Source organism: Vigna radiata, chromosome 8 (genome assembly GCF_000741045.1).
Source record: "Vigna radiata var. radiata cultivar VC1973A chromosome 8, Vradiata_ver6, whole genome shotgun sequence".
In the NCBI taxonomy this organism is placed as follows: domain Eukaryota; kingdom Viridiplantae; phylum Streptophyta; class Magnoliopsida; order Fabales; family Fabaceae; genus Vigna; species Vigna radiata.
This window is the reverse complement of record NC_028358.1, coordinates 22,157,281-22,179,793: the sequence shown is the minus strand read 5'-3', so window position 1 is coordinate 22,179,793 and position 22,513 is coordinate 22,157,281. Positions and strand designations below refer to the sequence as shown.

At 37.1% G+C, this 22,513-nt stretch overlaps 1 protein-coding gene across 5 annotated transcripts; it reads left to right on the top strand.

Moving 5' to 3' along the window:
- The first annotated feature begins 1,342 nt into the window (after positions 1-1,342).
- Positions 1,343-17,585, top strand: LOC106771888. Of its 5 annotated transcripts, none has more exons than XM_022784587.1 (20): positions 1,345-2,883; positions 2,956-3,024; positions 3,102-3,300; positions 4,978-5,062; positions 5,696-5,806; positions 5,948-6,016; positions 6,141-6,222; positions 6,321-6,380; positions 6,456-6,508; positions 6,583-6,749; positions 7,115-7,280; positions 7,783-7,840; positions 7,929-7,985; positions 8,065-8,313; positions 14,657-14,718; positions 15,244-15,300; positions 15,386-15,479; positions 15,585-15,725; positions 16,217-16,332; positions 17,349-17,585. In XM_022784587.1, exons 1-19 carry the CDS (start codon positions 2,077-2,079, stop codon positions 16,301-16,303), a joined length of 2,673 nt encoding a protein of 890 aa, XP_022640308.1. In that variant the 5' UTR covers positions 1,345-2,076; the 3' UTR covers positions 16,304-16,332; positions 17,349-17,585. The 5 variants fall into 5 exon arrangements, 4 of the variants coding, with proteins under 4 accessions (XP_022640308.1, XP_014513399.1, XP_014513400.1 ...); XM_014657913.2 differs by lacking the exon at positions 17,349-17,585 and having other exon boundaries at positions 1,345-1,708; positions 1,945-2,883; positions 16,217-16,691; XM_014657914.2 differs by lacking the exon at positions 17,349-17,585 and having other exon boundaries at positions 1,345-1,708; positions 1,927-2,883; positions 16,217-16,691.
- The last annotated feature ends 4,928 nt before the right edge of the window (positions 17,586-22,513 follow it).

Genomic DNA, 22,513 nt, shown 5'->3' with positions numbered 1-22,513 from the left:
AGCGTCTTCCTCGTTTCGAGCCAAGAATGATTGGTTAGCCCACTCCAGTAGGTCATCCTGACTCTTGTACTTGGACTCATAGGAGCCCACATCGTGCGAAGCCCATCCATAGCCACCTACGGCTGGCCATCTGTCGACGGGTTCCGCCCTCATTACGTCCACCTCGATCCCACCTTCCAGAAGAAGCAGGGATGCCCTATTTATTATCCGATCACCGTTGGGTTCAAGGACCCAAGAGATCCCCCCGTCCGGTAGGACCTCTCCTCCTGGGATACTGACCCCAAGCTAGAAGAAGATGTCCTGCTGCCACTAGAGGAGCCCCCGCCGTCACCGCCTACAGACCCCGTAGAAGAAGATAATGGAACTGTAGCCATTTATTTACTTGAGTTTAACGCTATAGTCGGACGGTAGAAGTAAAAGAAAGGAGATGAAGGTAAACATGATGGACTACTTACCCCTATTTATAGTAAAATTTTTTGAAACCGCTAACGCATTCTCACCGTTGAGCGATAGCACGATGAAGGGCCCAGATTGAAAGATTGTCCCACTACCCGAGGTAACCGACCTATCGAAACCTGACACGTGATTTCCCGCCTAAAATTCGATTCGAAGCGCGTCGGGCAACCTGACTTCATTTTTAAACCCAACGACAAGTACTTTTCTAGGGCTTGGGGGGCCTGATGTATTGGGAGCCCCCGGACGGTCCGGACGGATGGTCCCTATGAATATAATGAGCCGGACGGCCAGGCCAGGAAGATCATGAGAAGGATTAAGATAAGATGAACTTAGTTAAGGTAAGATGAAATTAAGGGTTATTTGGTTGTGATTGGGCCTTGATTAAGATCTCTCTAATCTTTGGCCCATGACCAACACTATATATAAAGGTTAAAGGTAAGAGGCAAGGAAATTTATTTATTGCGCATTTAATACAACTCTGTAACCACCGAACAAACATCTTACAACGAAGAAGGGCAATTAGGATGATCGGTTAGAAGGAGAGAAATTGTAAAAGGATTAAGTGACTTGACCCCACATCGAACAAAGTGTATTCCTAAAAGATGTTTTTGTACTTAATGGAGTGTAGGAAAACATTTAATGACCTTACCCGGTCCAACTACTCAACATTTCTTCTTACTAATATTTGTTTAGAGTTTTAGTTAATGATCCTTGGTACACGTGTTAACTTAACTTGCTCGATACTTCATGAAAAACGGCTGAGGAGGGCCTCGGTCAGATCCCAGCAATGCCACGTAGTGAAACATGAGAGGCCCAACTCTGGTGGGTCCCATCACGTTTATCCATTTGTCTTCTCGTCTCTTCCGAAAGATCGTGACGATAATTTTTATTTTTTATTTTTCTTTTTTGGACAGTTTCTTTTTACGAAACTCATCTCCTCTGCTCCCTCTGCTTTCCATAAAGTTGAAATCTCAACCGCGAACCAAGCCTTTTCTTTCAGTTAGGTGTCTCCCTCTCAGCTTTCACTCTCTTTCCTCCGTGAAACCAAACCCTAGCACTCTCAAAAATCAGTTTCCTGTTTTAAATCGTAAAGTGCAGAGCTCACTGCTCCTTCGCCAATCTCAGATCTGTTATTTCAAAACTCGATTCATGGTGTTTCGAATGCGTGTTTCGATTTGCTTTTGTTTTTAGGAATTGGGAGTTGATCGGATTGGAGTATTGTTTTCAATTTTTTATTGGTGTTGTGTTTGAGGTAGGTTATTTACTGTTTGTTATTGTCTTTCTTATTTGTGTGTGTACAAATTGAAATCAATTAAACGGTTGCGCGCCTTTTGCCTATTCAAATAACCGTCTAGGAACTTCTTCTCCACGCCTGGATTGGTTTCGTGACTCTTATTGTTCATTTCCGTTGCCATTTTAGTGTCTTCTGTTGAGCATATCCTCGAATTCATAGAAAACTTTTTTTTTGAGTCTGAATTTTGTGATTAGGCGTTGATTTGACACGAATCTGGAGTGCGGGGTTCAAGTTCGTTCCAGTTTCTCCGTGGATGCTGAGGAGTAGTGTTGTTTTTTGGGTAGTTTCCACGTTTGGATTCTTAGGGGTTCTTTTCTTTGATTTTGATGGGAGAAGAAGCAGTTTGTGTGCATGCATTAGATGAAGGAAGGAAGGAAAACAATGAGGAATCGAGGACGGAACTGAAACGTGACTACGACCAATGCGTTAGTGATACTGAACGCCACATGTTTCCTCATAAGAAACAAGTTAAAGAAGTTTCGAACGATGAAGTGCGCTCTGAGGTTTCTAATCCCAATGTTTCTACCGTAGAGCATGCGCTAACTTTTCAAGATATCAGTAGCCAACCAACTGAATCAACGGACGTTAACCATGCAGAATGTGGAGAACTGACGTCTACTTGTTTGGAGAATTCCAGTTCTGATGAGACTTTGAGTGATGAAGCTGGTGATTTGAATATTACTACTACTACAAATAATATTAATAACAACAACAACAACAATACTTCTCAGAGTGACAAGAACACGAGTAGTGCTGCAATGACATCCTGTGTTGTGATGGAAATTCCCAAGCATGCTAGTTCCTCTGGGATCAGGAAGATTACTTTTAAGTTTAGTAAAAAGAAAGAGGATTATGGTTACCAGCCACCTGCTCCTGTGCACCGTTACACTGATGGCAATCACATTGGTTTTCATGGGGTTGATGAATATTTGGCAAGGGATTATTGTAGTGGTGGGTTGGTAGAAAACATGGGATATGCTCATGATGGAGATGTGGAGTCGTACGCTCGCAATATGGAATTGAAAATGTCCAAGAAAGTAGTTCCCAACTGTTACCCTACAAATGTCAAAAAGCTTTTATCAACTGGCATCCTTGACGGAGCTGTAGTGAAGTATATTTATAATCCTGGAAAGGTAAAGTTCACATTCGATGTCTATTTTATACACCCATGCTTGTTTTCTTCTAATGTTTTGAATTGTTGTCAGGTTGAGCTACAGGGGATTATTGATGCTGGTGGATATTTGTGTGGCTGTTCAATGTGCAATTACTCTAGAGTAAGACATATATTTCTTGTTCCTTTTGGCGATTTTGTTCTGCATTTACGAAATGACTAATTTTATCATTTTCTTAGATTCTTAGTGCCTATGAGTTTGAGCAGCATGCCGGGGCCAAGACTAGACATCCAAATAATCATATTTTCTTAGAAAATGGAAGACCGATATATAGTATTATACAGGAAATAAAAACGGCTCCACTCAGTATATTAGACGAGGTTATCAAGAATGTGGCTGGTTCCTCTGTTAATGAGGAGTCTTTCCAGGTTTGGAAAGGTGAGAATCATTTCTCAGGCTTATAAATGCATTGTTGAAGCCTAGTGGTTTTGGGTTTATCTTGATTAATTGTCTTTGAAAAAAGGATTGTATCTGCTGGGTGAATCCCTCCTCTCTACAAAGGAATAAATTTACTCATCATTTGAACACCTTGTTAAATTTCTGACATTTTCTTATTTGAAGATTATGATATATATTTCTGGTGGTCTGCTTCAATGTTTTTATTTCTGCCATGTTATGGTCTTCTATATTCTTAATATCCCACATATTGTGGTATTAACTATACTGGGATTTATGAAAGTCTTGCAGTTTTTCCAATCAGGAACATCTCTTTTATTTGGCTGGCCTTTGCCTGTATTGGAGAGAACAATGGCACAATCTCTGATGGAGTTATTCATCATGGCAATACACATTGCTTTCATTTCAAAATAACTGACTAGAGATTTTAGCCGTTCTAGACTACATGTCACTTTAGAAAACCAAGAAAGCATCCTTTTCTTTTTTCCAACTTTGTTATGGTCTTCTTGAATCAGCACTAAATGGAATAAGAAACTAATGCCATAAAAGGGTAACATAGTCCAATGAACTCATATTTCGCTGAAATTGAGAATATTACTTTGAAATGGAGTGTGCACAAAAAATGTGGTTTTTAAAGAGTACCCTTTACCTGCATGTATTCTGTTAGAGTTAATAATCATGATTACATATGATCTTGTCCTATTGGAAAATTTTATTACCAATCTCTCTAACTTTCCTAGAAGCTTAAGGTTGAAATCTGATGAATTGTTTTATATCTAACACATTAGAAATTGGTCTTAGTGCTTGACTCTACTCCAAAAAAACAGTTTGTGAGGTAAAAAATGGCCAAACTTTGTAAGGTATATTAAAGTCATATCTCTAACTGATGTGATGCTAAACCACCACTCATGAGACTGCAAATAAGACAACCGTCAAAAAGAGGCCACTGCTAAGGCAGATTAGGTGTAATTGCAATTAAGGCAGTCTTTTGATACGCCCCCTCGTGCCCAAGACTTCTTGTCTGAAGTGTGGCAAATGCAGGTGCCCAATAATGCATCTAGGATATGTTTTGATACCATATTTTGAAATTGGTCTTAGAATCCAACTCAATCCAACAAAAGTAGTCGTAAGGTATTGCCCATGCTTTATAGTTTTTCTAGTCATATTTCTAGTCAATGGGGGACTAAACCACCACCCTTCAAGTTGTGACTAAGGTAGTCTACAGAGAATTAATGTGGTTTTTTTAATGTGAACCAGCACAGTTAATGTGGTTTTTTAACTGGTATAATAGATGTGTGTAAAGAAATTCTTTTCTAACTTATTTTGTTAGAGCTAATCATGATAGGCTTACTATCTTAATCCTATAGGGAAAACACAGTTACCAATCTCTCCAACTTCCCTATAAGTTAAGTATGCTTATGAATTATTTTGGCTAACAATTTTCATTACAAAACATCCAGGAACTGATAGGAATAAACTCGATAACAATTTAAAATATAAAGTAAGCCATGCATGTTGTATCCCGCAACTTGCATGGGATGACACATTAAGCAAATGGATGTTCACTTTCTGGGCAAATAGTAAGAGATGTTTCTATTTGCTTTGCATTAGGTCATGATTTTTCTTATACATATATTTCCTTTGCCATGGGTTCTGCAGAAAGTCTTCTACACAGCAACGCCAAGGTTCAGGCTTATAAAAATTCTAGCGCCAAACATGTTGGCATGTCTCATACAAACCTAAGGTAAATCTAAAATAAACCAAAATGATAGTAAATCAATTGAGTATTCTCTATCTCTTATTCACCTTGCTTAGTTTGGATATTGGCAACCTTTCAATTAAGGGGTTCTATAGTGAATGGGGCATGTCTGATTGTTGTAAAAGAAACTTGTTCTAAATGTCATGGCATTGATGGTTATTCTCTTAACATCTTAGGCTTTGTTTTTGAGATGCCTTTATCTTACTTCCCATCACTAAAGCATGTGAACAAGTGCATTTGCTTATAGTTCTAGAATAAAGCCTTGTTAATGGTAGGCTGAAGAATAAAACAATTACTTTACTTGGTCCTCATGCTTTGGCTGTCAATGTTTTCAGGATATGGCTAATGTGGTGCTTTTATTTGAATTGAAAATTAATCAGATTTCATAATTCTATGGGTTTTGTTAAAGGAAAACAATTTGGTTTTCAATTGGGTTTCCTTCTAGTGGTATATATATGAGTGCTACGAATTTAACTTTCTTTTAGTTTTGGAAAGCTCTAAATTCAATTTTATGTCTCTGTCAAATGTTAATATGTTCAATATTTTGTCGTTGTGTTAATGAAATTTTGTTCAACTTAAAAAAGGACTGACAAGGCACCTTTTAAATTGTTGTTGCAGTCAATCTGTAGATAGTACTAGCCACTTGTCGTCTTTGCATGTACCAAGTCATTATGAGCAGCTGAAGTATATGAATCAGACAAATGACGAATGGAAACGTGTGATGAAAAAGTTTGTCCTCTCTCTTGGTTCAATTACTACCCATACTTGATAATGTGCTTGAGCAATCTGCATATGTACAAGGTTATTTGGTTGATTAAATTATAGACCTTTCCTTGGTATTCAATTACTCACTGTTCTAATTTTCTGTAGGTCAAGCTCCTATTCTTCTAATTCTGGTGTACTGCTGAAAAGAAGTGCTGATGGTTGCACTAAGAGAAGGTACTTTTGTTTTGTTTTGTTTATTGATGGTGTCTGTTTTTTGTTTCCTTGTTCTCTCTAGCTTTTCCATGTGAATTGCAATATTTTAGCTACTGCTGTTTGAATTGATTTTTGCTTTTATCAGGGACAATGATTTACACAGGTTACTTTTTATGCCAAATGGGCTACCAGATGGTGCTGAGTTGGCTTATTATGTCAAAGGACAGGTGTGGGAATATTCTTTAAATATTTTTCATTTTTGCATGCGAGTTGCAATTCTTTTGTATGCTATTCAATACATGACATGTCTGAGGGTGTGTTTCAGAAATTACTTGGAGGTTACAAACAGGGAAGCGGTATAGTCTGTGGTTGTTGTGATATTGAGGTACAGTCATATAACTGTGCACAAAATGTTTTATGCTAATATTAACTTTTACTATCTGTGTTTGTGTGTAAACAGATAAGCCCTTCACAGTTTGAAGCCCATGCTGGAATGGCTGCTAGGCGTCAACCGTGAGTAGAATTTAAAAGCAGCTAAATAGTCTGGTCTATTCTTCTCTTTCTTGAAATAATTTGTCCTTTTGCAGTTATCGACACATATATACTTCCAATGGGTTAACGCTTCATGATATAGCTCTCTCATTGGCAAATGGTCAAAACCTTACCACGGGAGACAGTGATGATATGTGTGCAGTATGTGGAGATGGAGGAGATTTGATTCTTTGTAATGGATGCCCTAGGGCCTTTCATACAGGTAGACAGATTGTATTCTTCTTTACTTATTAATTATTTAAAGATACTGTAATATCTTCATGTATTTTTCTTGTTTGTCATATTAGTTTCTGAAGTTTTCTTATATTAGGAAGCATATTTACCATTACCCTGCATGTAATTTGGAGAATGAATGGTGTTCTCTATTGTCTACATGTTGTAAGAATGTTCCATAATGTACTCATATGCTTCATAACACATAGTTTTCTTTGAATAGTCTGTCTTGCTACCTTGTTTTGTTCAAAGCTAAATCATGCCTATACTGCGAAATTATGATGAGAAAAATAAACTGGGTTTGAGGTAAGTTGGCAGGAATATTAAGATTTGTCATTTTTTGGTCCACTGCAGCCTGCTTGGGTTTACAGTGTGTTCCAGACAGTGGTTGGCAATGTCTAAATTGTGGAGATAGTGCTGGTAATGGAAGAGAATCTTCTCTTGTGAGGCCAATCATGATCCGGTTGACACGAGTTGATAAAACACCAGATTTTGAAATGGGTGGATGTGTTGTTTGCAGGTAGGTTATATGGTTTATCTTAAAATAATTTATCAAAAATGTCACTTATTAGCAACTTTATGAGGAATATGTTCTGTAAGGAAGAGTGCAATTTTACATTCAAGATTTTGGATTCTGCTTGAAAGTATCAAGTAATTCAGAAGCATACAGTGTTAATGATAATTGTGGTAATAGGCCATTGAATTGACGTCACTGGATTTCACATAAATATGCATGCATTACTTTGACTTCTAGAGACTGTACTATATTAGGATTGATGAATATTATAGTAATAAGCCATTGGTTTTTAAAAGTTTGGTGTTAAATGTTTTTTAAATGACAATATTTGCAGAATTTAACCTATTTGTATTGGGTTTTTTCTGCTAGAAAAAGCTCAGCTTGGTTTCATGTTTGACATTTTTATGTACTCGTGTGTAGGGTATACCACACATCCTATATCATTGCAACCGTTAAGCTTTGCTTGTGTTAATTAATCCTATACTAATGTGCAAATATTCAACAGGGAACATGATTTCAGTGTTGCAAAATTTGATGAGCGAACGGTAATAATTTGTGACCAGGTATGATTTCTACAAGATGGCATTTGTAGTGAACTGTTTTTTTTTTCTTCTTTTTTGAAAGTTAACAATATTTGTGGTTGTTAACTAGTGTGAGAAGGAGTATCATGTTGGCTGCTTGCGGGATATTGGGCTATGTGAGTTGGAAGTAAGCACTGGGCTTGTAATAGATACTTTTATGATACTTGCATTTGTTTTCAATATTTCACCATCATATCTTTCAACAGGAGCTGCCCAAGGATAAATGGTTTTGTTGCAGTGACTGCAATCGAATATATGTGGCTCTACAGAATTCAGTTTCTGCTGGAGCAGACAATATACCAGCTTCCTTGTCAGAACTAATAATCAGGAAGCACGAGGAGAAGGGACTATGTACCTATGGTCCCACAGATGATATTCAGTGGAGAATTTTAAGCGGAAAAAGCCGTTATCCGGAACATTTACCGCTGCTTTCAAGAGCTGCTGCAATTTTCCGAGTGAGTGTTTATGGCTTCCATGCATGCTAATTGTGATATGGTATATGCTGTTGATATTTCATATTTCTCTGGTTCTATCATCTGCTCCCAGCTTACCTTTGAGAAACAGTTCAAATTATTAAAGTATAAATCATAACTGTACTGTAACTTTAGCTTTCCTGATGGGCAAATTTCCCTTTTCATGTAGGCAGCTGGTTTACATTTGTTTTTCATCACATGTATGACAAAAGAGTAACCTAGTCTCTGAAAACAACCTAAAACCTTGAGTTTTAGTTACGTGATAATGAAAGATGTCATGTCTTACGTGTAAGTTTGGAAAAAAATATTTTAGAAATCGGCTTGTTTTATTGATGCAACACTTTGTCTGGCATGTTATAAAATAGGAATTATCGTGATTCTGCGTTCTTGTTTTAGCTTTGTTCAAGTAACAATCCACTCAACTAGTTTCATTTGAGTGTATCTGATTGGAATTTTGTTTTAATTGTTGGAATTAACATTTCCTTCGTACAAGTTATTTATACATTCTTAATAAGTGTAATAAAGTAAATTATGAAGATGAAGTCAACCCAGTTCATGTTTATCATGTTCCAAGCATGGAAATTTATTTGTAAATCAATTGAAGTCTCATTTTACAATAAATTTTCACACATGAGAATTGATTTGTAAATCAAACCCAATTTTCAATTTTGTGGCAAGTTTAGACTGAGCATATTGTCATGCTTGATAAGACATTGGTGAGGATTCCTTCTGGATTGCTACAATTGTGTGGTTTTTTCGTGGGGGAGGTGGGGGATGTTGCTAACAAGGGAGCTTGATAGATTCTTGAACAAGAAGGCTATCAAGAACTCACACACACAACACCCAACACACAAAACAGAAAGAATTTGTATATTTCCTTCAATCAGTAATTCTGTTTACACTCTAACAAAACCTCCGAGGGATCTCTCCCTCCACAGGATAGAATTTTCCTGTCTATTCAAAGAATACTCAAAACGGAAAAACTGTAGAATATTCCCTAAGCCTCTTATATAGGCTTCCCCCTTTCCCTCCAATTAACAAAACTAACTGACTCCCCTATACACAACTGCCCTGCCCCCTTACTCTTCTAACTAATGTATTAATTCTTCTTTCTCCTTTCATAAACCCTTAGTATTCTACCATTACCCTTCCCCTCATGTCCAACCTTGTCCTCAAGATTGAAATCTGGAAACTGTTCTTGCATGGTCAGGACATCTTCCTTGCGGCCCCTTCTTTGCCTCCTTCCTGCCACTCTATTAAGATTTTGAGTATCACCCTGTCCTTGTTCTACTGTTGTCTTTTGCTCAACACCTTAAGTGGCCAAAAAGTAGGCCCTTCCCCTTGTAACTCTGTTGGAAGTTCCTTCTCCACCTGTTGGGTGCCCACTACAGGTTTCAACTGAGATACATGGAATAAAAGATGTATTCTTACTGTCTCTAGTAGTTGCAGCTTAAAAGCCACAAAGCCCACCTGCTTTATTACTTCAAACGGTCCATAGTAAAGTGCTAACAGCTTTGGATGCACTCATGTAGACATAGTTGATTGTCTGTGAGGCCTAATCTTCAAATACACCCAATCTCCCACCTTGATCTCCACTGGTCTCTGCTTTCTATTGGCATATTTGGCCATCTGATCTTGTGCCTTTGTGAGATGATACCTCAATTGTTTTAGTGTCTCATCTCTTGTTTGTAGCTCTTGGGCTACCACTTCTACTGCCATTTCACCTGGTATGAACCGGGTTAGAACAGGTGGTGGTCTTCCATGCACCCCTTTCAAAAGGGGTACATCTAGCTTATCCTTGATAGTTGGTATTATACCAGTACCCAGCCCAAGGTAAAACAACACACCATTTAATGGGTTGCTCTGAGTAGAAACACCTCAAATAGGATTCCAACACCCTATTCAAAACTTCTGTTTGCCCATCAGTCTTGGGATGGTAGGCTGTGCTCATGTGGAGCTGTGTGCCTTGGAGTTTAAACATTTCTTTCCAGAAAAGACTTAGGAACAATGGATCTCTATCACTGATAATCGACAGGGGCAATCTATGCAACCTGACCACCTCCTTGACAAACACTTCTGCTACAGTCTTGGTTGTATAAGGATGCCTACGTGCTATAAAGTGTCCATACCTACTCAACCTAACGACCACAACCAGCATTGCATCAAAGCCCTACGATTTTGGTAGCCTAACTATGAAATCCATACTCACCTCCTCCCAAACAGTGTGAGCAATTGGTAAGGGTCGGATTAACCCTTGAGGAGAGGCTACCAAGTACTTGTGTTGTTGGCAGGTCAAACACCTAGCCACAAAGTTCATGACCACCTTCTTCATCCCTATCTAATACAGTGATTGCGCAACCTTTCTATAAGTCCGGTATATGCCTAAATGGCCTCATGTAGGAGTAGCATGAAATTTGGTCAGCAGCTTAGGAATCCATCCTGATTGAGCTAATAAAACTAATCGCCCTTTGTAATGCAATCTATCATTTTCGAGCGTATACAAAGGGTGCAAATTTGGGTATGCTTTTAATCCCTCCACAATCTTCTATAAAGTAGGGTCCTCCTCCACTTCCTTTAACACCTCCTGGAAATCTAGCCAATAGGGTCTGGCAATTCACTTCATCTCCTTGTCAACCTCTTCCTTATCCTCTCCCTTTTGTAATAGTGCATCTGCTACCTTGTTCGAAATACCTGTGCGGTATTTGATCTCAAAATCATACCCAAGCAATTTTGCCAGCCAGTTCTGCTGGTTCTGGGTGGTAATTCTTTGCTCCAGTAGGTATTTGAGGCTTCTCTGGTCGGTATATACTATGAACTATTGGGCCAAGAGGTAGGGTCTCCAATGTTATATCACAAGGACTAAGGTCATTAGCTCTTTCTCATATATTGACTTAAAGAATTCTCTGAGAGGGCTTTACTGAAGAAGGCAACGGGCTTCTTGTTCTGGGATAGCACAACTCCTACTCCCCTTATTAAAGCATCACACTCAATGTAAAACTGTTGGGTAAAATTTGGTGATGTTAAAATAGGTGCTGAGGTGATGACTTCCTTCAATTTTCTCATAGCCTCACTCCCTTGAGACATCCAACAGAATTGTCCCTTCTTTAAGAGGTCCGTTAAAGGTCTAGCAATCTTCCCATAGTCCTTAATAAACCTTCTGTAGTAACCTGTGAGGCCCAAGAATCCTCTCAGTGCTTTGATACTTTTGGGCTCTGGCCTCTCCATGATCGCTGCAACCTTCTCCTTATCCATCTCCACTCCCTCCTCTGATATCAAATGCCTGATTTGCATTCTTCCGAAATTGCTTCTTCTTGTTGGCATACCATTCTTGACTCCTCAAAGTCCCCAACACCTCTTTGATATGCTTATGATGCTTTGCCCAGGTATTGCTGTATATTAGGATATCATCAAAAAAGACCAACACACTGCTCCTCAAGTACTGTTTCAGCGTATTATTCATCACACATTGAAATGTTGCTGGCGTGTTTGTGAGCCCAAAGGGCATGACCAAAAATTCGTAGTGGCTTTAATGTGTTCAAAAGGCCGTTTTAGGGACATCTTCCCCTTGTGTATCTGGTGGTAACCTGCCTTTAGGTCTACCTTGGAGAAATATCTTGCCCCTTTCAGTTGTTCAATAGCTCCTTTATCACATGTATCGGGAATTTATCAGGTATTGTTGCCCTAATCAAGGCCCTGTAGTCTATGCAGAATCATCAACTCCCATCTTTTTTCTTTACCAAAATTATTGGGCTAGAATAGGGACTATTGCTAGGCCTTATGATCCCTGTGTCCAGCATCTCTGCCACTTGGCTCTCAATCTCTGCCTTCATCACATAAGGATACCTATACGGCCTCACATTCATCGGGTCAACTCCATCTTTAATGAGTATCTTATGATCCCATTGTCTGACAGGAGGAAGTCCCTGGGGTTCTCTGAATACTTCTTCAAACTCAACCAAAACGTCCTCCAAATCCTCCTTCTGTCCCGTGGTTAACTGCCTCTCTTCCTCTTTGCTTCCTTCCAACTCAGTTTGGCCTAAGCCCCATACCAGAGTAACTGCTTCTATTTCCTTTACCTTTAGCAAGGCCTCGGGTGATACTACTTCCCTGGTCAGCGTAGGGTCTCCTTTGATCGCTACCTTCCTTCCCCCTGTTTGAACCCCATTATTAACGTTCCCCAGTTAATCGTGACTTCTCCTTGGGTAGCTAGCCAAGCAACTCCCAAAATGAGGTCAACTCCACCTAGTTCAAACAGATAAAACCTCTCTTTCACCTCCACTTCACCCAGCCTCACTATCACTTCATTACAATAGCCCTGCGTCTTCTTCCTTTGGCCATCCCCCAAACACACCCTATATGACGGTGTCTCTTCCATTGGTAATTGTAGTTCCTCCACCATCTTTTAGGCTATGAAATTGTGGCTGGCGCCACTGTCAGCCAGCACCAACACCCTTCTTCCATCAACCCATCCTTGTAACTTCATTGTCTTTGGATGTGTAAGACCCTTGCTGAAAAATAGGATAGCTCCATATGCTTTTGCTCTTTTTCGTCTTCCTTCTCTTTCTCCTCCTCTTCATCTTCTGCCAGTATGATTATTCGCATACTCCTCTAAGGGCATATATGCTTATTGCCCACCACAATGGAATCATCTTCCTTCCTCCCTTCTTTTATATACTCAGGATACGGTAAATTTCTTACCCCTCTGCCTCTCATCTCTCCCAGGAAGTTACTGCCAGTCTTGGAAGTCGTGGCTCCCACTATTCCCTCCTTCTTCATCATACTTAGACCCTTCAATGGACTCTGCCTATTTTGTCCCCCCTTGAAAGGATCAGACTTTGCAATTGTCCTTGTACCCCCCTGAAAGGATCAGATTTAGCAACTGTCCCTGTCGCCCCTTGGTACCTGTCACCCCTTGGTACTTGCCCCACAAGTGATTGCTTTTGTTGGTTGACCCAATGCTCGTTCTTGGGTTCTTGCTGGCTTCTTCCACGTCTCGCACCACTTCCATTGCTGTTAGCAAATCTTTGGGATTGTGCGGCCTGATCTGGCTACGAATGTTGTTCTGTAGCCCCACTAAAAAAATACCACATTAGTTGTTCCTCTGTCACCCCCCTTGTCTGAGCTACTAACGTCTCGAACTCTTGGACATAGTCCTCCACTGCTCCCCTTTGTTGCATGGATGCCAGCTTCTCAAACACGGTTCCTCTGTCTCATCCTCCAAACCTTCAAACTAACACCTCCTGCAGATCCTCCCAAGAAGGATTCGTGACCTTGGTTTTCATGAATCTAAACCAGTAATCCACGCTACTCTCCACGTAGATAAAGTCTAGTCACAATTTCTCCCTTTCCGCCACCGATGTATGTCGAAAAAATTTTCCACCCTCGCGACCCACCCCATTGGGTCCAAACCTTCGAAGGTGGGTAATTCCATTCTTTTTACCCAGTTTGGTTGAACGTCTCCTTTATCATCTTTCAGTTTTTCTACCGAACTCTCCTTCCTTCCCCTTCAATTCTCATTCACGGAAACTTGGTTTCCTTATGAGTTTCATTCGAGGTTTCTGGCTAACCCTCTGCGTGAGCTCTTTTAAATCTTGTCAAATGCCCATCGTCTCCACCTTCGGTTTTTCTCCCGTCGTCTCCAAAGCATTCATCCTCCCTTCGATTGTATTAATTCTCCCTTCAATTCGGCTTTCCAATGCGTGTAACTTTCCCTCCATCTCCCTCCTCTTATGGGATCCGGCATGTCTGACCAATTGATAGATTCTTGAACAAGAAGGCTATCAAGAACTCACACACACAACACCCAACACACAAAACAGAGAAAGAATTTGTATATTTCCTTCAATCAGTAATTCTGTTCACACAACCTCCAAGGGATCTCTCCCTCCTCCACAGGATAGAATTGTCCTGTCTATTCAAAGAATACTTAAAACTGAAAACTGTACAATATTCCCTAAGCCTCTTATATAGGCTTCCCCCTTTCCCTCCAACTAACAAAACTAACTGGCTCCCCCTAGACACAACTGCCCTTCCCCCTTACTCTCTTAACTTATGTATTAATTCTTCTTTCTCCTTTCATAAACCCTCAGTATTCTACCAGAGCTTCTCTTGTTCCATCAGGTTGTGGACAAGTTTTAGGTTAAATCTCTGACTGTTGAGAAAGACATGCTTTCGAATTTTGTGCATTTTGAAAATTCACTTCTAGTTCTTTATTTCGTAAAGTACCCTTTGATTATTCTGTTATGTATTCATTGGCATTGAAATCGTCTATTAGTCATATTATATGTTGTTATCCACTTATGCTTTTGGGAATATGTTTTGGCAGGAGTGTTTTGATCCCATTGTTGCAATATCTGGTCGTGATCTGATTCCGGTTATGGTCTATGGGTGAGCAAATATGAATTATTTTATAACAGATCACAGTGGTTCATTCCTGTTGTGCTTCTTTGTCATGATTTATTGTAGTGTGGATTATTAACATTCTAGTGTTAGTATACAGACCGCCCACCAGGATAAGTCTGAATTATGATGAATATGCCAATTTCTCTCCATCACTCTCCAATTCTCCTTCTTTTATATAAGATTGTTTTGAGCTGAGTATTTTTTTTTTTTTTTGCATTAGAACTTAGAACACATTTTAGGGTGAATTAAATTTGTATCTACTTATCATATTATAAACAGTATTTTTTTTCAAGTTCTTTCTAACATTTGAATTTATATTGAATTATTGATTTCTAGTCTTGGTATGACCTTTTACTGGGCACAAGTATTTTGGCGATGCATGTGTCAACAAGAGGTTTTGTAAATAATGGTCAATCAGTGCTTGAATTGCATGGGCAGGATTCTCAAAAATATTCATGATCTTTTGCTTCATTTTTTATGGTAATATATTGTAATTTGAATTTTGTGCAGGAGAAATATTTCTGGCCAAGAGTTTGGGGGGATGTATTGCATTGTTTTAATAGTGAAGTATGTTGCTGTTTCTACTTTTCATATTTTCCTGACTCTGCTTTTATTTGGTCGTATTTACATTGTATGTATCATACTTGTACAGTTCTGTCGTAGTATCAGCTGGGCTTTTGAGGATTTTTGGCCGTAATGTTGCTGAGCTTCCACTCGTTGCTACTAGCAGAGTACATCAAGGAAAAGTAAGCAGCAACTTATTTATGCATGACCCAAAATTTAAAAAAGTTGCTTGGTAGATGCATTTTGATAATACTTGTTTAACTTTCAAATATGATTTTTCCATTTAGGGATATTTCCAAGTGTTGTTCTCTTGCATAGAGAGGTTGCTGTCTTCTCTAAACGTAGAAAAGCTGGTGCTTCCTGCAGCAGGGGACGCAGAGTCAATTTGGACTAAGAAATTGGGCTTCCGAAAGATGAGTGAAGATCAGGTAATTCCGTCGTTCTACATTTATTTGTTTACCTGACAAAGTACATATTACCTGTGTGAGGAGAATTGAAAACCTGATACGCTCATGAATTGACTGAACAGGTTAAAATTGAAGTGTTTGAATTTTTCCGTCGTGTACTATTAGCAACCATAGATTTGATTCCATATTAATATAGACTGCCCCGTGTTGGCTATTAATTATGTGCAAAAAGACAATTATTGTGAAGGAAGACCAACTTAACAAAAATATGACCTGTTTATATATGGAGCTTGCTAAGAAATAAGAAATGGTTTTTTTGTGTGTTGCCAATGGACTCCTATAATATTCGATGAAAAATTTTTATTTATTTATTTCTTAAGTAGTAACACATTAAGAACACATTTCATTTACTGACACTACATGGCTGTTACGGTAGCTTTAGTTTGAAATTTGAAGAAATTGTTGCAGACATCAGTTAGCATTTACAATTGCGCTTTTATTTTCTTTGGCAGTTATCCAAACATCTCAGAGAGGTGCAGCTAACTCTTTTCAATAAAACTTCAATGCTGGAGAAGACAGTGCAGCAGACTATAGAATGAGTTTGATCTGGTGTTGTAACTAATTTTTGGTAATTTATTCATTTTTTTTAGCATATACACTGTAACATCGTATTGTTATGCTCTTGTTTTCTCCCACGTAGTATGAGTGGTAGTGGATGGGTCTTGGGTGTCAGCCAAGCCATGTCTCTTTTTGTAAAATGTAGGGTAAAAAGTAAGCGTGAAAAATAGGGAACATGGCCTAAAGGATAGAAGTAGAGGAGTTTCATAGAGCCAGCATGCTGACCAATTTTTTTTTTAGCATGCATGTTCGCCATAAAATCCTACTGTATTGATTTTTTTTTTTTTTCCCTCAGAAACTCTGTATCTTTTCCGGTGAATTTGAATTCATGAAAATCTCCGCACACCAATGAAATACTATATTAATAAATGTATGTACTCTTGCTCTTTGTTTTTAACAAGTTGCTTGAGCACTGAGAGTGTGTTTTCCTGTTGTGATTGTTACTGTATATATAGTCTTTTCGTGGAATGTTTATAATTTGGTTAATAAAAGTGTATGGTGGTTTTAATATAGTTTTAGAATATAAGTGAATTGAAATAAAGTTTCTTAAAAATTAATTTTCACTTATATTTATCTATTATTTCAGGAAGTTTTCTACATATTTAGTTTTATTTTACGTTATTATTAAAATATATTTTTTTCTTGTTTATATGTGTGTATGTATAATAATATATAGGGATTTATTTGAAACAAAGATGAAAGTCAAAGAGAATATATTTTGTGATTTTTTATTATTATTATTTATGAACTAATTTTAAAAGGATTAAACTTTGAAGGATTGAAAGGTCATTTATTATAATTTTTAATTAAATCTAAATTATGTTAATGGTACATTTTTCACATTTTTTTAACGAATTTTCCTGAAAATCAGAATCATTAAATTATTAACTTCTAAAAGAATTTTGAGTTATAATAATAGCTTTAAAGGGTGCCGCGTGCATTTTTCACTTATGTGCTAACTTGAATTTCTTTTATTCTAGGATGCATTTTTCACTTATGTGCTAACTTGAATTTCTTTTATTCTAGGATGTTTGAAAGATTCATTATTTCTTGCATTGGAGCTTTGCGGAGTATTATCTTACATTTGAGAATGAAGATGTCTCCTGTATGTTACATATTCAATAGAGAAGAGAAAGATTTATGGGACGTGTACAAGTCTTTCTTTCTCTCATTGATGATGGAAGAGTTGTGTTTCTTGTTTAATCTCGTATTCCATACTAGATTTCTGAACATGGCATTCTTTTTTGCTTAAGTCTTGATTTTATTTTTCTACAAAAAATAATTTTTTAGTAGGTGCTTACTTGTGTTTGAGTTAAAATTAAATCATTTTTGTTTTTATATACCTTTTCAATAAAATAATTCAGATAAGTTCATAATATAATATATAAATAGTGAAGAAAAATTGTAAAAGAATGATAACATAAGTTTTTACTTAAAGATATGTTTAGAGAAGATGTAGGTATAGTAAAGGTATTTTTATTTTAAAATTTTGTTCTTATATATGCTGAGAGAAGTGATTTTTTTTAGGCATGGCGTTTTCAATTCCGTAGATAACATATTGTACATGATATTTATAGTCATTGTACACTTTTGCTTTTAGGATACGGTTTATAGGGAACTGATTTATGAACTTTCATAATGTATAATTTGAATTGAATAACAGTCCCAATTTGGTTTTGAGAGAATTCTGAGTTATATTTTTCTATCTCAAAATCAATAAAAATAGGAGTGAAAAATATCAAATGGTATATTTTTATAAGATGAAATAGTACTTATATATCCAAAGTAATATTTTATATGTATTTTAGGTTAAATATGTTTTTAGTCCCTATATTTTGAGGTGATTTTGGTTTTAGTCCATTTTCAAACTATGTACAATTTAGTCTTTCAACTTTAGAAAACTCTGGTTTTAGTCTTTTTTACCAATTTTTTTTTTAACTTTATTTGTTGTTTCAAACAAGTTTCATTATAGCATTTGGATTGTTTACACTGTTTGACATATTTTTGCTTCAATGTTAACTAAGAAACGTGCTTGAAACAACAAATAAAGTTAAAAAAATTGATAAAAAAGACTAAAACCAGAGTTTTCTAAAGTTGAAGGACTAAATTGTATCATAGTTTGAAAATGGACTAAAACCAAAATCGTCCCAAAGTATAGAAACTAAAAACATATTTAACCTATGTATTTTTATTTAGGTAAAGTAGATGACCTGATGATTTAAAAAAAAATGAATTTGATTTATATGATGATTTTTTTATTAATGTTTATTTAGATAAAGGAGATGACTTGATAATTTAAAAAAATTAAAATGGATTAAATATATTTTTAATCTCTTAATTATCAAACAATTTTAATTTTAATCTTTCTTTTAAACTTTGATATATTTTTATTTTTATTTTTAAAAAAATTATAATTTTTCGAACTCCAAAATACAGTTAAAATTAGACTCAGTTTGTCACATCACTTTTCATTCTCTGAAACTGAGTCAACTCTCTATTTTTTTTCATGTTTAGCAAACCGGGTGTGGTGTTGGGTTATGCATTGTGTTCAACAAACCCACAGCAAAGAAATTCTTCTTTGTTGTCCTCGTCTTTTACCTTGCCATCTTCACCAACACTAACCTCTTCCACCACGCCAACATCGACACCTTCATCTTTTCCGCTTCTCTGACTCCTTTCTGAAATTAAAAGTTTCCTCCCTTCAACCTCATCCCGTGCAAGCAGCGGTCAACAGTCTCTCGCACAAGCCGCCGCCGGTAACCGCGACAGAACCCAATGCAACCCTAAATCGCCCTCTAAAGAAGAAACCCATCCACGCACATCGCAGCGCCATTGCAAGCTTCATTGCAGGAACTCTTTGGTTGCACACCATGGCGTCTTCTCCTTTGCGCAACCAAGCCTTCGTTCACCCCCAATTTATGAACCCTAATAGCAGAGAGACAATCTCCAAATCACTTATGGTGATTTTCTTGCTGAAGTAATGACTTTCAATTTTGAGAATCCATCTGCTCTGTAAAGTGAATAACTAATAATATCTTCAATGCTTCATTCCATATATTAGCAGAATATGCTGGCTGCGATCTAGTCCACATAGACATGACAAAAATTACCTGCAAGGAGAAAATGCCATTCAGTATTAAACTTCCTGTCACTCAAATCTGAACCAACAAGCTTAATAATAATAAAATAGGCATGCTAATTTGGTGCGTCCTTTCTATGAAAAACACAGGGGCAGAGGTAGAGTAGATATTTATTGCCTTATTCACTGCTTGGTTAAGCAAGAACCTTTCCTCTAGTTAGAGAATAAACAAGCATCCATATATCACAACAAAAGCATTAAGTATAACATTACCAAAATCGTTGATACCAGCATAATAGTCTTTCCATAATTCCATCCCATTCATCTTATTAGTATGGTATGCTGCTCTCCAAAGCCATAAGCTCAAAACAGTTGTTGTAAACAGCAGCCAACTTAAACTATTAACATCTTTGACACACTTGCAATTCATGGCATGCTACACCAGCACTCGAGTTCAACTTTCTAACAATGTGTTTCATTCAGGCGTGAAAAGCTCTTAGAGCACTCAAAGGATTGGTTAAGATACAGGCTCTTGTTAGAGGGTATCTAGTTCGGAAAAGGGTTGCAAGCAATGATAAGAGTTCAAGCTGTTGCTCGATCGGTTCGAGCTCGTCGATCCATGGACAAGGAGAACAGATTTCACCCAGAATCTTCATCCAGAAAATATGTGGTAAAAAAATGGTCCTGTTCAATCTCTTTCCATCAACATTGCCATATTTTTTATGACATATTTTCTCTCGTAGCAGCAACAGTTTGATGCAAAAAGAAATTATCAATCTCGAAATAGAAAGGCACACATATACTGTAAGGCACCATCGAATGGATTTGACGAGAGCTCAAAAGTTTTTGAGTTTGACTCTCACATGACCCATTCAAGATCTCGGAGCATTAACACTGCAATGTCTGAATGTGGAGAAGAGCTGCATTATCAAGCAATGTCCAGTTCCAAAAGTTCACATTTAACAAGTATTCAACTTTCATGTAATTTTAAACAGAAAATAAATCCATGCAAATGTTCTTGTTGAATGTTGTATTTCTCATCTGGGAACCTAATCTGTTGAAGTACGGAAATATGCATAATCACTAAGATAATATTAGAATTAACTGACTTGATTTGTTAAATTTGTATTTTACAAAAACATTATTGCATAAAGGAAATGTCCAAGACTCTTATGAACTGTAATGCATTAAACCACCCTCTTATGAAGAGGAAATTCTATTAGAAATAACTTACTAAGGTAAAACAATATTTGGTATATGCATAAAGCTACATAAATATGCAGAGGGAGACCAATATTTATGCGGAGGAGAGATATTTTGCCGATGACTAAAATATGGCTTCATGGGAATGGGGAATAAAACGTGCCTTTCTCCACCATACAATCTACCCTCCACTTAAATTAATTGCTCATCTGTATATTCTTAATATAAACCTCTCTTTAATTTCATTCTTCAATACGACTGTCATAGGAAGCTTGGTTTTGGTCGCGTCTTGCAATTCCCGCAATTTCTCACCATCTTTTGCATCGCCTGTGACTTAACAAAATCAATACTATAAACTAATAGAGCTTAATGAACATTAGAAATTCATTAATAGAGCTTGATAAAATATTCTTCCTTACTGTACCTCTGCACTATAAGTATACCAAAACCAAAGCTGAACATGTCATTTCTTTAACATGACTGTTGTATAACTATCCTTGCAGAATTCAACAATGATCTTAAGGTGCACAAATTAATTTGAACACACAAAACACCTCCCACCCGTCTCCCTCCGTAACAATCAACATGGTTTTCTCTTTCTCCTTCCCATACGCATTTCTTTCCTTCTTTCTTTCCTTAATTCTACAAACATAATTCATTTTCTCCAATCTTTCATGCCAAACCTTTAATGCTTCCATATTCAAATTACGGAAGCCCCATTATTTAAACATTCATTATTGTTCTTGAAAATGAAATTGAATGGGACGCTTTCGGAAGCACAAGGGACAAACAAAGTCTAATTCTGGAGACATTAATTCATTTTTGAGCGATGAGATTTTAACGGAAAGGTCGCCATGGTTGTTAGCCGTAGAGAGAAGAGAAAGGGCTTGGTCCCTGACATGGATATCTTATGTTTTAGGGTTTTGAAATAACAAGGAATAGATGAAGAAGGTTTGTGTAAGGTTTAAATATTTTTTTTGTCCCTAATTTAAGTTTTGATTTTCAGTTTAGTCTCCGCTTTTAAAAATGTCAACCTTTAGTTTTTATGACGACTGATTTGATATATTTTTCATATCATAGAGACTAAAGGTTGACATTTTTAAAAGTGGGGACTAAAGTGAACATCAGAACTTAACTTACGAACAAAAAAGGGTTTAAACCTTTGTGTAATGTTGGGAACAACGAGGTTCAAGTTAATAAACTACTGTTGTGACTTTGCATTGAAAAATACATGAAACATTTCATCACACACGTGGCCCGACATTAGCGAGTTCAGTCTAATTTTAACAAGATCAAAGTATACCAAAATTTGAAAGAAAAACTAAAACTAAAATCATTTGATAATTGAGGGACTAAAAATATATTTAACCCAAATAAAATTGATTTGTAAGATGAACTTTTATTTTAATATTTATTTATTTTTATTGAAATAGGTTGAGGTAAACAAAAAGAAAATTAAGAATTGTTTTAGTTGTAATTTGGTTTGTAAGAAAAGTTAGTAAAAGTTATTAAAAATTTGTGGGTAAAAAAAAGTATTGCTATTTGTTTCGGTATAAATTTACTGGGACCGAAGGACTAACCTCGACGACGTCGTTTTCTGTCTTTCTACCCGCTTCTTCTGATTTCCGTCCGTACGTCCTCGCGTTGACTTCAGCCGTACGGTGATCTTCTAGCCTTGACCGGGGGAGGTACCTGAAAAGGCACTCNGACGCTCAAGTTAGGCGTGTATATGGAATTCTCTGTGGGAGAGAATTGATAAGATGAGAGATATGCTGTGTGAATTGTGAGTGAAATGTATCCAGAGAACGTACCCGTTTGGAATCTCCCAGCCCTTACTTATAGGCTTTGGGTTGATATGAGATAAACAAAATAAAAACAAAATAATAATAAATATANNCNNNCNNANNNA

Coding starts and splice junctions, on each gene's coding strand:
- LOC106771888 (XM_022784587.1), top strand. CDS start 2,077: ATGGGAGAAGAAGCAGTTTGTGTGCATGCATTAGATGAAGGAAGGAAG. Junction 3,301..4,977: donor GTCTTTCCAGGTTTGGAAAG/GTGAGAATCATT, acceptor TGGGTTCTGCAG/AAAGTCTTCTACACAGCAAC. Junction 7,841..7,928: donor CGGTAATAATTTGTGACCAG/GTATGATTTCTA, acceptor GTTGTTAACTAG/TGTGAGAAGGAGTATCATGT.